At 34.4% G+C, this 16,510-nt stretch overlaps 1 protein-coding gene across 1 annotated transcript; it reads left to right on the top strand.

The window, feature by feature from the left end:
- Window positions 1-7,517: 7,517 nt before the first annotated feature.
- LOC117122601 (rab9 effector protein with kelch motifs-like) lies at window positions 7,518-16,280 on the top strand. Its single transcript, XM_033268239.1, has 7 exons — window positions 7,518-7,865; window positions 11,859-12,011; window positions 13,283-13,525; window positions 14,002-14,154; window positions 14,442-14,594; window positions 15,194-15,367; window positions 15,861-16,280. Exons 1-7 carry the CDS (start codon window positions 7,634-7,636, stop codon window positions 16,010-16,012), a joined length of 1,260 nt encoding a protein of 419 aa, XP_033124130.1. The 5' UTR covers window positions 7,518-7,633; the 3' UTR covers window positions 16,013-16,280.
- The last annotated feature ends 230 nt before the right edge of the window (window positions 16,281-16,510 follow it).

Below are 16,510 nucleotides of genomic sequence, written 5' to 3'. Positions count from 1 at the left end.
GTGACAACTGGAGGACCTGCAGCGGGCTCCCACGAGAACAATAAACAAAGTATAAAACCACCCATATCAAATATCAACACCATTTGACTTCAAATATTAAGAACAAAGAACAGAAAGTTTCCATACCACTTCTGAGCATCTTCAATGCAATGCTACTAGTCTTTCAGACACTGTATGTATAGTATTTCCAGAATATGTTAAGTTTGTCTGATTATGCAGTAGCCCTTTCCTGTCTTCTCGCTAACCAGATACGCTTGGAATAACGTCGCATCACAAAAATTATTCTAATGGTCTCCTATAAATGTCAGACACGGTCAGGTAGCATCTGATTATGAAATATATCTGCAAATAAATGATAAGTGAATTTATGAATATATTATTCATGGATTAATCATTAATATGAATTCTATTTTGCTGACTATATCTATTTAAAGAACCTGATAAAAGAACACTATTGCGTTATCAATTTCCGATGAGAAGCAGATTAAAACAATTCAGTTTTTGCCGATATTTAATATCCTTAGATTACAGATTACTGTATTATAGCCAATTTAAGAATTTATTTAACATAGAATACAGTATGGGAACGACATTAACAATTCTGTTAACACACAAAGTTTGCAATTCAAATTGTATCATTCATTAAAGACAATATCAGTATTCCCTAATCAAACAATGTCTGTTTTGGTTTTTCACTCCCTCTTTTTTTATTCAGTCGATCTATTTATCTAATGGCATGTTTTCATTGATTAATTTTAACCAAGGTGAATGTTTTAACACTACCTTGCGCAAGTTTAGTTTCTGTTCGCACTTGGATTTTTAAATGTGCAGTAGATTCTAAGGTTTATTCTTTCTAGGAGTTCCACCATAATCTAAACGTTATTAATGCTCGTAACTTTACTCGTAATGAATCTTAAATTGGTAATATGTTTAGAATGATTCTTTTACTACTTACAAATATAATCAATAATTCTTGAAAAATGCAATACACTAAAACATGAATGGGGATCAGCTAGGAAATTTAAATATCATAAATGCACTTTCGTTTAGGTTTTAGTATAGTATAGTTGTACTATTTGTCTTTTTTTGGTTTTTGGATATAAAATTCCATGATTAGGAAACATTTCAAATGCAACATCCATCAATGTTCAAAGTGAGCATATATTCGGTAAGTAAACTCCTGATGAAACATGGTAAAAATTCCTTGATTCCATTTTTTTTTTAAATGCAAAAATTACAATACAGTAGTTGGTGATCTTACATACAACAGTATACAACCAATAATCAATTTCACATGTTCTGGCTAGTATTGCAATCTCTTTTGATAGCTCCTCAACACAGACAGCCATTCTGTGTCTGTGCATACCATTATGTTTCAGGGATACCCACGAATTCAGCAGACCAAAATGATCGGTAAATCTAGCCTAGGTGATAGCCAAAGTTGTAATGGCTTTGTAAGAATACATTTAAAAATTTATCAAATCACAATGGTGAAAGAAGGAAATCACGGTCAATTTTTTCATGGTAGATCAGTTCAGCTTGTTCTATTATTGAAATTATACCCTGGACAAATAAAAAACAGTAATTATGCACACTTGGAAGAGCACTCTAGGCCAATGGCTATATTAATGGGCCAGTATAAATATAACAGCGTTACATAGCTTCCACTAATCCATCTAAAGGAGCCGTAACCCCTCCTAATGGAAAGGCTACTTAATCTGGGGAAAAAATAGACATGAAGGCCAAGCGATTTTCTCTCAAAATGCGAAAAATGCTGTTGTAATTTCACATACAGTATATACGCAGAATATTTTGAAAATCTCAGAATAGATGTCATTTTTACTTAGCTATCTATAAATAAATTAATCAACTAATAACGGTTACTGAAAACATGCCATAAATATAGTATATCCCCAAGGCTACAGAACCAGTACTATCTAAATCATCCATCAGACCAAAGCTACAGTATATTAATTGAAGACAAATTACCAATTTGAAGGATTGTGGCAAGGCTAGAAAAAGTGTGTGAAAAACCCGATATTTAGCTGGAAATGTTTGAGCTGTTGCGCATCTTTTCAGGACATTTAAGTACATAGAGATACTATTGTACAGTAAAGACAGTCCGGTTGACCAAGAGTTAAGAAGATATAAACATACAGTTACGCTGAATCAACAATGACATGTAATTTGTTATCACGCTAAACATGAATAATCATGGCGAATTCTGGCTATTCAACTCTACAGTACTATTAAATATTTAAAGACCGGTATGAATGAATGAACAGTTCTTGATGAAAACATTCAGGTACTAATACTATAACAGATGGCATCCTATAGACTTTCTCAGATTATTTAAATAATAATTTATGCTTCTTTTTTTTTTTTTTTTAAGGTAATATTTTAAAGATGAAAATCTATCATCCTCTTCTATTTTTATCCAGAAATATACAGTAAGAAGATCTGTAGGAAAGTTTTAGTCAAATCCATTTGAAATTGAACTTGATAATCTCAGTACTGAAGTGAAGAACCAAACACAAAGCTGCAATATGTATTCATAAAATTCATGAGCCACGGTAATGAAATCTAGCCAAAATTAAATGTTTTGCTTGGAAATGGTTAAAATAACATGGTCTCTTATGCCCTGCATAAAATCATACAACCAAAAGTTGGAATTAATAGGCTTGAAAAAAAATTCTTTGCTTTTAATGGTGATGAGAGAGTACTTGCGAATCCTACAGTAAACCGACAGTCAGCTGATGCATGCTTACAGTACACCAGGGAGGTATTTATACCTGTAATGCTTACATTAGCATGATGCTACAGTACACAGTCATAATGCCACTTAAGTCATAATAAATCATGCTTGGTTTAACTGATTTTCCACTGCAATTTTGCCAAGTTGAGAATCGACCTTTGGAGAAATTTACAACAAGTTAAGTAGTTTAATCTATGAATAGAATTTCCCGGAGCAGGTGATATCACAGTAATCATACTTAACAGTGATCTTGTTAAAAAAATTCACTGATCCTACTCAAGAAATTATTTTAAAAATAACAAACTCAAACATAATCTGCCTTTTACATTCCTCTGACTGAAACATACTCCTTGAGTTGGACATAATCAATGTTAATTCATGCTAAGCTGGGCACAATTCTCAGTCTAATTGGTAAAAACAATCGGTTATGTCCACCTCGTTCCGTACGAATGTTGTACAATGCAGTATGTGCCCGGCTTGAATTTGGTCTTTCCTAATCAAATACTGTATCCCAGAATGTTATTGGGATGTTACTTAAAAACCATAAAACTTCACCATGATCGGGGGGAGGGGGTGTGAAGGGGTGGGCTCACATGCCATATAAAAACTCATGTCCCCAGTCAGCCCACACACAGAAAATGTGTGAAACAAATAAATTCACGCTCATGTAGATAACAATCACCGTATTTTGTGAAGTTCCCCTTCATTTAATCATCGAGGCTCCCACCTCACTTTCTTCCCCCATTTCAAGACTTCTAGATAGGCTTATGCCATTGCTCTCCCTATACTTTTGTAAAGCCCCTTTCAGATAGATGTTGCCGCAATATTGCGGTAAGCATGCCGGTATAATAACCGGTCTGTAACCTTTCACACAGCACCTTTGTTACCGCAATACTGTGGTAATCTAACGCTTTTCTGTCTGAAAGGGTCATATAGAATTGCGTACTATATTGACAGTTTAAAACACAGAGAGCGATTTTTTTTTCCTTCACATTCTTGCCAATATAGCACCCGATCAAACTTTATTTACGGCAGTTGTTGTGTAAATGTTACTTGGTTCTGTGTACGTATGCGCTGTACATGCATTACACAAACAGAATGATCTTATTTCGGCTAGAGCAATATGAAAGATCATTTTGAAACCGTTTAAGGTGAAGGAGATTGGAATTTCCAGCAGCTAAACAATGGCGATGAAAATTGGGGGCTTTATTTTTGACAACCCGTGAAAAGATGTGAAAAAAATAAATAACAAGTCGCTCAACTGTTTTAAGTTTAACCTTGTTTATTTATGCATAAATGCACAGGCTGGCTTGATTGCTGCAATATCGAGTTGACCCTTTCAGACAGAGCAAGCCAGTAACAATTACCTCAATATTGCAGCAATATTACTAGGTGCCGAGATGGTCTTAAGTAAGCCGGCATACTGGCGTATCGACCCTTTCACACAAAAACCCATGACGGCGTGCTTACCACAATACTGCGGTGTTGCAGCTCTGTCTAAAAGGGGCTTAAGGCTGATCACGCTGCAAGTCACATGACAACTACTAGTTCTCAGTCAGCGATTATTTCTATGGTATTCAAGAACTTACTTGGATACAGTAGCTTATTGATGTCTCAAGTGGCTTAGAAAAGCTCACAAGAGTCAAGCCACTAGACATAACGGTTTGTCGCATCTTTTTCTTGTCCATTAAACCATGTTTATTATTTCATATCTGTTAATATCAGTAGACAGCTTAAATTGACTAAATATGGGCCTATCATCGATGTGATCTTAACAGATTAAGTTTTTATATGCACAATTTTTGAAGCCCAGCAGCTTTTAAATTTAAATTAATAATGAGGCCTAGGATATTTTATGAGATGATATAATATGACCAAGAGCAGCGAATATTGCACATGATGCTTTTGCTAAAATCTCCTCTATTATCAAATTGGAGTACGTGCCAAGTGCATCAACACAATATGACTTGATGAAAGGAAATTGGTACTATGATTATATGAACAAGCATTTCGCTTAAATAGATTATTCATCTTCATTTCCTAATTCAGTTCGCCCCTTAAATTCAAGACTTTTCTAATTTTGAGATGGCTTTTTCAAAATAGAGCAATCTTTAACATTTTAATAATGCAAGGCTGAACCCTAAGACTACCCCACATTTCCAGGTCCAAAACCTGGTCTTAAATTGGAAAGTGAATTGTACTGTTTTATTACAGTACCTACAGTATTAGATTCCAACAAGAAATATTCATTAGACTATTGGTCTGGTTCTATACTTTCACTTTAAAACCTAGCATTGCTGCTTGTCTCCCCTTTTCAGATTTGCTGCATTCAGATTTGCTGCATATTAACCATGAAATTTGTGTAATGAAATGAAAGCAAATACCCAAATTTGCCTTACATCTCACTTACAGTAGTAGTTGGCAACTAATAATTGGAAGGGGATGTCATAAGCAGGGCAAAAATAGTGCACGACCATGCGACCCACAGCCGGAGACATCATGCATTTTCCCTGGAGACCAAGTTCTCTACCTGCATGAAATGAATTTTAATATCATCCATCATTTTGTAGTCTCTACATTTTTGGCTTCAAGCAGTTCACAATTAATTACAAGTAGAACATTGATACATTCTGTTAATCACCATCTCAATCTATTATTCAGTCCTTTTTTATTTTTCCTCCCAGATTGAAATAACTACTAACTTTTTATCTGCTAACAGTACATAGGTCAAACCTCATTTACATTTTGTTATGGTAACCATTATCACAAGTTTGAATAATTACCTTTCTTCTAGCCAGCCATGATTCTGAGGTTTTGACCTTAATTGACTAGATGAAACCACAAAATTCATTGATTCATTCACTGAAAAAATACACATACTGTAATTATGTATGTATGTAAATCGCTTGCTAATTTTTTTTTTTTTTTTTTTTACAGTTTTTTAATTTCTAATTAAAAATGTCATTTTTGTTATTGTGAAAATCTCCATATTTATTGAGTATTTGAAGTTGCTGTAAACATGTACTGTACATTCTCAATCTACGCTATGAATGTTTTAATGAACAATGTTCTTCTAGCCAGGAAAAGAAAGTCATATTCTGTATGTCTAATTCAATTAATTTTATAATGCTTAAATTTTATTATTCATTGCATTTTACAACAATTGCATGAATAATTAGATCTAATCATTAGCCCAGAAAGTTCTATAATCCACACTAGTACTATGCTCTATTAAGCACAAGCAAATAGTAATTATAACAGGCAATTTAAGGTGAGGAAATATAATTCAATTTTACTTTCCTGAACGTTAAAATCTATCGTCCTATGAAGGAAATATCTACTGATTGAGGAAACAAACCACCTTGAATTTAAAAACAAATGCTGTAAATCACTGTAAAAAATGGGGGAAAAAATTAACCAAACTACAATATAGCAGTAAAATAATAATTAAAATATTTTCTATATGGTAGTAATGTTCATTTTAAAAAAATAAGATCCACCGAGTAAAGCCTGGTTTCCATAAAATTGCTACACTGTCACTACAGTGGGTTTACTGCAATCATTATACAGCGTAGCTGCCCCAATGCAATCAGGAACGCCGATTCAACCGACCCACCAGCGCGTTCCCGAAAAACTATCAGCGATAGTTTGTACTCTGTAGCGAATATTTTTTTTTTATGGCAACAACACTTAAGAACACTGGCTTTACCAACCATGATTCAGAGCTATTTTGCAGATTTTAAAAAATGTTTGGGGGCTTTGACAAGCTTTCAGTCAATATATTTTTAAAATTTAAGCAAAAATCAAAGTTATCTTAAAAAAATCAGTTGTAAGTTTGCCACAAAGAAATGTTGTCCAACACGTAATTTTGTACATTTTGGAAATGTTATATATACCTTGATCCTTTTTGATTTGTTTTGGTATTTTAAATTTTACTGTTTCTTTATTAATTGATGAATAATAAAACATTAAACGAATCCTTATGCTGGAAATCATTAAACGAATAAATATACTGGGTTTACGTATTGGCAGTACACAATATGGGCAATAATTTATGATCTTTTGCTGTTTTGGTAGTTTTCAATGTCATTTTGGTTTTATTGCCGTATTGGTTATTGCCGTTTTGTTTTTTTGCCATTTTGACTAGGCCTAGGTACTCCACAGCCCCCTGTCTGTACCACCATCAGTATGACAAAAAATTTTATTTTTCTTTTTATTCCCAGGCTTTATTCTCAGGCACACATCTGCATCAAAACAGACTGTGCCCAACCTATAATAAAATTACTCGTCTTTTAGTCTTAAACTCTTTAGCTAAAAGGTTTCTAACCGTATTCAAAACAAACCACTACTAAGCACCATCACAACCGTAAGTCTAATATAAACAACGGTCACAAAGCTAGGCTAGGCCTGCTGCAGTGTTGAATATCTTTTACACTGACTCCTTTCAAAGCACTTATCTCCCTCACAGAATCAGTCGGCAGTCAGCTCAGTCGGCTTACCCACTATATCTCATCAAATAAAGATCTCTTAAAGTCAACCTCAAATATAATCATTGTCAAAAGGTATAAACAGATGAAAATAATAGAAGCAATCAGTGTACTTACTTTCAAAAATATTTAAGCTCTTTAATAGTTTGGTGGCGTTCATTATGATGCTTAATACATCAGTCGGTAATTATTGTCCGCCATTTAGACTGTTGGGATTAACTTTGTTGGTATAAAAAAGTGAACCATTGGAATACGTCACTCGTCACGTGTTAGGTCATAGGTCGTTGTTATTATTGCCATTTCGCGGGAAATTTGTCTTGTGTACAGGTGGAAAATTGAGTCCTAGCAATAAGTTTTTTTTACAGATTCATATCTTTTAATTTTTAAAAACATGGGTAACGAAGGATCTAGTCAATCTCAAGCTCAATCTGAACCAATCCCAAACACGGTCAATATAGACTGGGATCTGCGAGACCCAGATCAAAACGACGACCTGTGTAGCTCAAGAGATGGTCACACAGCGTGTGCAGTCGGTGCCTGCGTGTACGTGTTTGGTGGTGTTCTTGGTTCGTCAACAAATAGTATGCCCGTGGAATCAAATGATCTATTCGAATACAATGTCGGTACGGTGCTTTATTATGCAATGTGTTTAAATTACTGTTGAATCCTACAGCAAGGGCTAGCTTTCCTTAAATCAGAGAGTAATTTGTTAGAGTTATAATAATAGGACCTGGCCTTTAGGCTGGCCTAGGTAAAAGTTAGTGTCTCACTCTATAGAACTAGATAGTAATATAATATACAGTAGTTGTTAGTATATTAAATATAAATAAAAGCTCCCTGCTAAAATATGTACAGCCTAACAGGGCTAGAAATTAGTGGTCGCCAGTGGCGACCTTTTTTGGCGTCGGACGATAACAAATGTTTTGGGTATCGCCCTGTTTGGCGACCCTTACTATTTTGGGTTGGTGAAAAAATAACCAACTACTTTTATCCATTTTGGCGAAAGGCTTAAAATCATTTAAAAGTTTCAAATACTTGCTAAAATACATGGGTTTTTTTTTCGTCGGAGCTCCATTTTTCGCCAATCCATCATAGCCATGCGAAGTTTATTTGTGTTGTTGTATTGGTAGTCTAGCTGCAAACGTCATTGTGTGCTTCGAATTTTGTTATTCGTTATTTTAACGCGGTGGATGAAGGGCAGTGGCTGTATGGCGACGACTATATGAAGGTGAATCACCTCATGTACGACGATTACACGAAGGAACTATATTCACGACAGCCGGCTAGCTGGAAGTGTACCCTTTGGGCGCAAACTAGCGACAAAGTATACCTAAAGGCAGCCGACCGTCGGGTACATAACAACTTCCGAGCTTGTTTATCCATGGAGGACTACCTATGCTTAGGCCTAGGATCAAGGTCTATGCATGCGATGGTGGTAGAAATGTCATTCATATTTAGTTAATCAATGATTTCGTGTTCTCACCTGATATGTAAAATACATTTAAGTAATGCGTGTAATATTTTAAGAATGCACCACGTTGGTTGCTCTGTTACACGGTGTAGGTACTACTAGAGCAGAGTGACGGCAGTAGGGACCTAGTAGTAGCGGTTTAATCTGCCAAGGCTAGGCATAGCCTACTACTAGGCTACAGTAGGTCCAGATCGTAAGTCCTTGATCATTGCAGTGAAACATTTCGGCCTATTTCCAGACGATCAGACCCAAGCCAATTTTGAATAATCCTTGTTGGAACTTTATGTCCTGATACATAATTATGCTGAAAATGCATAAAATACAGGTTTTCTGGAGACACTATTGTTCCACTAGCTCTCAAAAGTAGGCTTTTCTCAGTGCTCCACGATCTCCCCCCCCCCCCCCCCCGATATCGTTCTAAACTAAAAGGAGAATAATTTATACCTAGGCCTTTGTAATTTGTTCAACTTTTGTGTTATATTTAGAAAACTTTTGAATCATTCATTTATTCATTTTCGTTTATTCATTTCATTTTATTTATTCATTCATTCAATTATTTTCAATTATTCATTTTTATTCATTTATTCATTCATATTATTAATTATGGTTATAAAACAAATACTGTACCTCGTTGGTATGCTAAAAATAATAAATTGCCTATCAAATAATGTTATTTTGATTGCCAATCTCTATGTGGTCTAAAATCACATTTTTATAACCCTTGTGTCGATCGTGAATACAATGGATTTTTTCTCGGACTAATGATTTTGGTTAAAGACAGATTCAATTGCCAAATTGGCTAAAAACAATTATTACACCAATGTAATCTTGCTGGTTTTATTGATTTTGTTTTTTCGTAAAATTATATTTCGGACCGTAAAAAAAATAGGACCAGTATAACCTTGGAAGGGCCAGTATAATTTTTCCTTACTGGCCCTGCTGGCCACTATGGTTTTGAGGTTAATTTTCAGCCCTGTTGAATTCGGTCACTCCTGACCACTGCCTTGCTTCTGCCCTAAGTCAAAAAAGCAACCCTAATAACTTAACATTATAAAGCAACAAGTCCTATCTTGGATTTTCACCCCCACAATTTGTGAGCCAAAAACACAATTCAAATAATGGAACATAAAAACTCATTTTTTCTATCCCTTTTTTCGACACTGTACATTTACTGGCTACATCATTTGAATGAACAGTTTGTTTTTAATACCTGTCTCTTATACACATCTAGATGTGTATAAGAGACAGAATGTAATCTTGCTGGTTTTATTGATTTTGTTTTTTTCGTAAAATTATATTTCGGACCGTAAAAAATATGGGACCAGTATAACCTTGGAAGGGCCAGTATAATTTTTTCCTTACTGGCCCTGCTGGCCACTATGGTTTTGAGGTTAATTTTCAGCCCTGGCCTAACTCCACGCTTTCCAAACTATGGGTCCACAAATGGGTCGCCAAACATTTGCATTGGGTCGCGAGCAGGTTTGCAAAAACACTTTTAATTTATTTGCTCATTTTCACACAGTTGTTGTGAAGTTGAACAGGTCTGACGACTTAAAAAATGTATTTTTAGGTGAATCCTCATTAGAACAATATTTTGTTATATACCTACAATGAATATTCTGAAATTCATATGACTATTATTTTTCTGTTGCCATTTACCACAACATAATTGTGAAAACCTAAGCTTTCAACTGTTTAAAAACAATTTATAGAAATAAATTTAAAACAGAAAATTACTGTCAGGTGACCTAAAAACAACATTATACAAATGAATTTCAAATGTGTAATTATTGAAATGCAAACAATAGGCCTAATGCACCAAAAAAAAAACAGTCATGCATTTTGGTTGATAAGATTATACAGTACAATCACAAGGTTAAAATTCAAATATATAATTTAAATGTTGAAGATATTTTCTACAAAAAGGCCGGTTAAATTATTGTTTCAAATAATAAAAGTTGTCTCACTTTCCAGTGGCGGATTCAAGGCTCTTCCTCCCACCCCACCTTCCAATTAAAAAAAAGTTATGGACAAAAAAGAAATTGTGTACGGTATTCAAATGCAATCTGAGTGCCATTTCCATCCATCTACGGGTGCCATAATCAAAATAAATCATAAAATTTCTTACCTCCACCCCAACCATGGTGGGTCTGATGCACCCTCTTATCTGTGAAAATCCCTCTTTAGGCGTCCCTCTATTACAAATTCCTGTATCCCCCACTGTTTTCTCAAAAGGACGATCATTAGTAAACAAAAAACAACGCTCTAATACTAATGTCTTCATTTGTTAAAACATAAAGCATCACATTTTGGAGATCTTAAAAAGGTTGTTGTGCAATTTACTCTGACATTTAATATTACATGGGTCGAGGCTTGTCTGGGTAATCACAAATTGGGTCCCAGAGAAAAAGTTTGGGAAGCAGGGGCCTAACTATTCTTGATTAAGTCTACAGCTTACAAGTCATTCAACCTAAAGCTAAACCTAAAGGTTTGACAATAATGTTAAGTATTTTGTTAAACTAATCAGAATGTTATTTTAAATTTATTTATAATAATAATTCAGTTGACTTTGTTAACTATACACATCAATTTAGTAAAATTAAGAAATAAATGTATATTCTTTCATTGTTGAGTTAACCACAATGTCAATATACCACTAAACTAGACTAAAAATAAGGCTTGTGTGTGTAATATATTTCCTGCGCAAAAATTAGGCCTAGAATTCCATTCTGTGCATTTCTGAAAATGAGCCGATTTCCGTGCATTTTTGCCAAATATTAGGCCCCTCGCCTATCTTTCCAAATACAACTAATGTATAACCAGTTAATTACGAGTCCGCTCACCTATTTCCTAGTGATTTTCTGAGCTAATTTGAGTGGAATTTTTCGAGATATCCTCCGTGCAAAAACAAAAAAAACTTTACGGTGTGGTACACTATTCAGGGATAAAAATAACTTGGATACTGAATGTACAGAAATACACTTACATGGTTCTGTGTACACATTTTACTGCGCCTTTTACTGTACTTCTTATGTTAATTATTTGAAAATATTATGTTCTAATTCTAGAAAAATTAGCCTTAGTATGCCTACACTCTAGCTAAGGTATATAAGTGTATGAACAATTGTAAACTTTGAAATTACAGATTTGAAAAAGTGGAGGAAAATTGACGCTAAAGGAGAAATCCCTAAACCCCGATCTGGTTCAACTATGGTTTCTGTGGAAAATAAACTTTACTTGTTTGGTGGCCTAAGTCAAAATGTTGGTTGGTTTGATGACCTGAGTGTTTTCAACATAGGTAAGATTTGATTACTTATTTACTTGATTGTGGTTTTTATAAAAATGTTTTAATGGTTTTTTTTGTTGTTTTTTTTTAGTATTCAATCTATTGCCAAAAAATACACATTTTAATTGAACCTGATCTTGTCTCCATTGGTAATGTTACCTTTCAACTTCGACAGATACAACATTATGGGATGTTACCGTGGGAAATAGTCTTGTGGGCCGCCCGATAGGACTAGACTTGAAGAGACGAGTCTTGGAGGAATACCGGCGTGGATAATCTGCGTCTTGTGACCACGTAGAGTACAAATAAACCCTTTTATATTCAGCTTGAATTGGTGTCTTGACTATCATTGTATCTCTGATTGAACCATGGAACACTTTGTTACAGTAATACAACATACTGTAATACAAAAGGGAAAATTTGAAACGTGCTGTACTTGCGCAAATAAGCGCCCCTCCTAACGTGAACATTTTCTTAGGTGCCCCGCTTTAATAAGCGCCCCCTCAATGTTTATTCATTTTTTAATACAATATGTGATTTTTTTTTTTTAGCTAGACAGTAATCCAGTCAATCCTGTGACTGTTTATCATGATTTGATCTGTGGAGTGGATTCACATTTTCTTCATATGTCAATTTCAAAATGAGGATATTTTCTCCTGGACAGTATCTTTGCAACTTTCCTCTTCTTTGTCTAGTCCTACTTCACTTTTCTTTTCCCGACAATTTGCATCTTTAGCACTACTCATCTGAGTTTACAAGAAGCCCTGTGGCCAACAAGCTTTGAACCACCACCAATTTCATCTGCTGTTGAAACTCACAACATTCTTGTCATGAGCCGTGCTCTCGAGACAATTATCTTTTCTGCACCAGAACCATTTGTAATTTTCCAGATGTCTTTAATCTTTTTCTGTTCAGAAGGAGCCCTTGAATTTTTCAAGTTCCCGTAAGAACCCCACAATTTTCATATATTTCCATAAGCGCCTTCTCAATTTCCACTCTGTTTTCTTAAGCACCCCGTTTGAATGAACGCCCCTCAAAAGTGCAAAAAATATTTTAAGTGCTCGGGTGCTTATTCGCACGAGTACGGTATTTCTAAATTGATTACCAGCAAATTTAATGATTTGTGCAAAAAATATAGAAAGTTTATTTTATGCTATTAATATATAGTCAAAACTTTTTCAAATTTTCCGATTTCAATTAAATATACAAAGTAGGGAATTCCAATATTAATTCTTATTGAACACAGACCGTATCAATAATGATGTATTCTTAAACTCCTGCAGAAACTGAAATATGGAACAAAATTACAGCAGCTACTGGAGCAGCACCAAGCCCCAGAGATAAATTGACATCAGTTGCCATCAACAAAGTGCTTTATTTCTTTGGTGGATTTGGACCTCATGCTGCTGGAGATGACTCATCACAGGATTCTCAGGATGAGGAATGGGAAGATATGGAAGATCAGCAACCGAGAGGCCCAAGTGCAAACTTTGGCTGGTTTGATGATGTTTACTCCTTTGACACAGGTAGTGTGAAAATAATGTTGTCACTAGTATTATAAAAATTATATTTTTCATTTTTGTATGAATTTTAAGTCAGATTTAATACGGAGAGCTCCCTTACAGTGAGCAATCCAGTCAATTTTTTTTTTATGACTTTGTAAGCTTTTTTTTTCAAATGTTGTATTTCTATCTTGTTATCTTGTTTGTCTTTGTATTTTAAATGTTTTATCGATGAAATAAATGATATGATATGATACACATCTACAATAAACCCTGCACTTGAAGAGGCACTCAAAAAAAAAATTATAATGTTTAGTACTGTGCATATTCAATCATTTACAGTATGATGTGTATTGTCTTCTTGAAAACTGAATAAATTTAAATACATTATATAATCACCAAATATGGTACCATATTAAATGTTTTGTTATCATGAAAGGATTTTTTTTCCCTAAGATTCTGCCTTTTAATGTATCACTCTTACGTTGAATCTAAAACAGAGGCAAACAAATGGGAATTGGCAACACCTATCAAACTTCATGCTCCCTCGCCTCGGGCTGCTCACAGCATGTGCTCAGTTGGAGACAAAATCATCATTTTTGGTGGAAGGGACTGCGAAGCTCGAAGGAATGACATGTTCATGCTTGATACAAGTAAGCTCTGTTAGAAATAACATAACCTATATTTATATTTTGTTAATTATTATAAACACTTTAAAAGTGTACAAAAGTTAAAATATCTAGTAAAATTTCAAATTTAGCCTAAAATTATTTTATATTTATTCACTTAATAACAACAGCTAGTTGTTAGCAAGCAACACAGTTTGTAATTAATATGTAAAATTCTGTGCACCTCTATATCATGCACAATACAAATCCCACTTATGTTTTTTTTTTAAGTTTTTATAATTGGCTAAATCTTTATTTGTAATCCCTATCAGCTGAGAAGAAATGGTTACCTATTAATGGCCAGGGATCTACTCCAGCTCCACGTTCCTTCCATTCCATGGTAGCCGTCGGTAAACGGGTTGTGGTATTCGGAGGTCGCAGTCAAAGCAACCAGCATTTTAACGATTGTCATATATTTGATACAGGTTAGTTTCAGATATTTATTCACAAAGGTGTTTAGTGTACTCATCCTGCAATTCCAGATTTTCTTGGTTCAGTCATTTGCAAATCATTTTTCAATGAATGCACAATACAAGAGAAATCATTCTGCCATGTAAGAATCTTTGCCAAGGCTTACAAATAAGTATGTAGCATATATTTGAACCTCCTATTAATGACCTGTTGTAACTAAAAATTGTCGGAAGTGTTCTAGTAATTGATAGTAACAACAATGTTAAAAATATAGTAATGATACCTAAATATAGCAGCATAGTTTCAATGAAAAGTCAATGTATATAAATAACATGTACAATGTCTGTATCGTCTACTCATTGTTATAGTTCTGTCAATTAACATTTATTAAACACTGATGCAGACAATAGTATATTTATATGCCTTGACCTATCTGCAGTTTTGTATTGTTTACCATTATCATATTGTTTACCATCATTGATTAAATGTCATTTGAATTGAATTAGTTGAAAGTACAAGAGAGCTTATTACCTAAAAATTGACATGTGAATGAAATAAGTGGTAATGTTGATTAGATGTTAGTTGAATTTTCTCCACTTCCTCTCTAATACAGAAACCATTGAGTGGCTTCAGCCGACAAGTAAAGGGAGTTTGCCAGAGGCGAGAGGATCTCACACTCTAACTAACGTTGGTGAAACTCTGGTTTTGTTTGGAGGTACTTCCGAATTTGACACAGAGACGATGCAATGCAAAAAATATCATTCTGATGTGTGCCTATTGAAGACAGGTACGTCTAATAAACCGTAACTGTTGTTTGTAGGCCTAATAAGTATTGTTAAACTCCAATCATCTGTTATCTGTAGTGATTGCAATAAAGTGGATTTGAGATTTGAGACCTACTATTAGAAGTGGAGTGGAATAGCTTGTGGTTAGGATGCTGCTATTGGTCAACTATTACCATTTGAGTGTCAGTGATTATACATGTCACACAACCTGAAAAAACCAAAGTGTTTGGTGTTGACAATCCTGCAAATATGAGACACAACCTTGTTGCTATTGGACCTAGCTTGCTGAAAATTCATCCCTATTATTTGAATTCATGTACCACTTGACGGAAGGAGATTTTTCTGCTTATATCTAAATATGCCATTTGTATTTGGACTAAAACTTATCAAATACTATGTTGCAGCTTATCCAGTTGACCATAAACAAATAATTAAGTTTGCCAGTCTATATATTTTCTATACTGTATTCTTTGACATGTGTCCTTCCTTTTACAGTGGACATTCTTTCTGGGGCTGCAATACCAAAAGAGGAAAAGGAGTATGAAAAGGCTGTTGATAATATACAATCAGGAAAACAGCCAGAATTTCCAACTAAGACTACAGAGCAAAAAGCTGAAGGTGATACCCCAAATGGTCAAGAGGTCTGAAATGATTTGAATCAAATCAGATTAATATAAGTTTTTGTTTTGCCAGTGGAATTTCAAATGCCAATTTCGACTCCGTTCATCAATGGGACCAGTCCATAGAAAAATCTATTGAATTAAAATAAATAAATTTGCATTTTGTATTTTTTTTTTTTTATGTATGTAATTATTATCAACCTTTTATACTATTTATGTACAGAATATTGTATATAAATGTCAATGAATAAATACTTGTATGTACATGCAATCTAGTAATGTAATGCTAAAAAGATTTGTACTCAGTTATTGACGTCCTGTGAAATAAATACACCTACAGTATTCACATAGTGCCTATTGAGAGTGCCAACCTAATACTTCAGTGATGGTATGTCCCATGACTTGGTCTACCATAGATCTCAAACATATCCATGGTTCGTATTGCATCTGCATACAATATTTCATTCCAGTTCACTTTTGTTGCCATGGGACTTGACTGCAAAAATGCTATTGTGATGGTCAACA

The sequence above is a fragment of the Anneissia japonica genome, unplaced genomic scaffold (genome assembly GCF_011630105.1).
Source record: "Anneissia japonica isolate Jap-2015-1 unplaced genomic scaffold, ASM1163010v1 scaffold1889_len2455224_cov183, whole genome shotgun sequence".
NCBI lineage: Eukaryota > Metazoa > Echinodermata > Crinoidea > Comatulida > Comatulidae > Anneissia > Anneissia japonica.
This window is presented reverse-complemented; position numbering and strand designations above follow the sequence as displayed.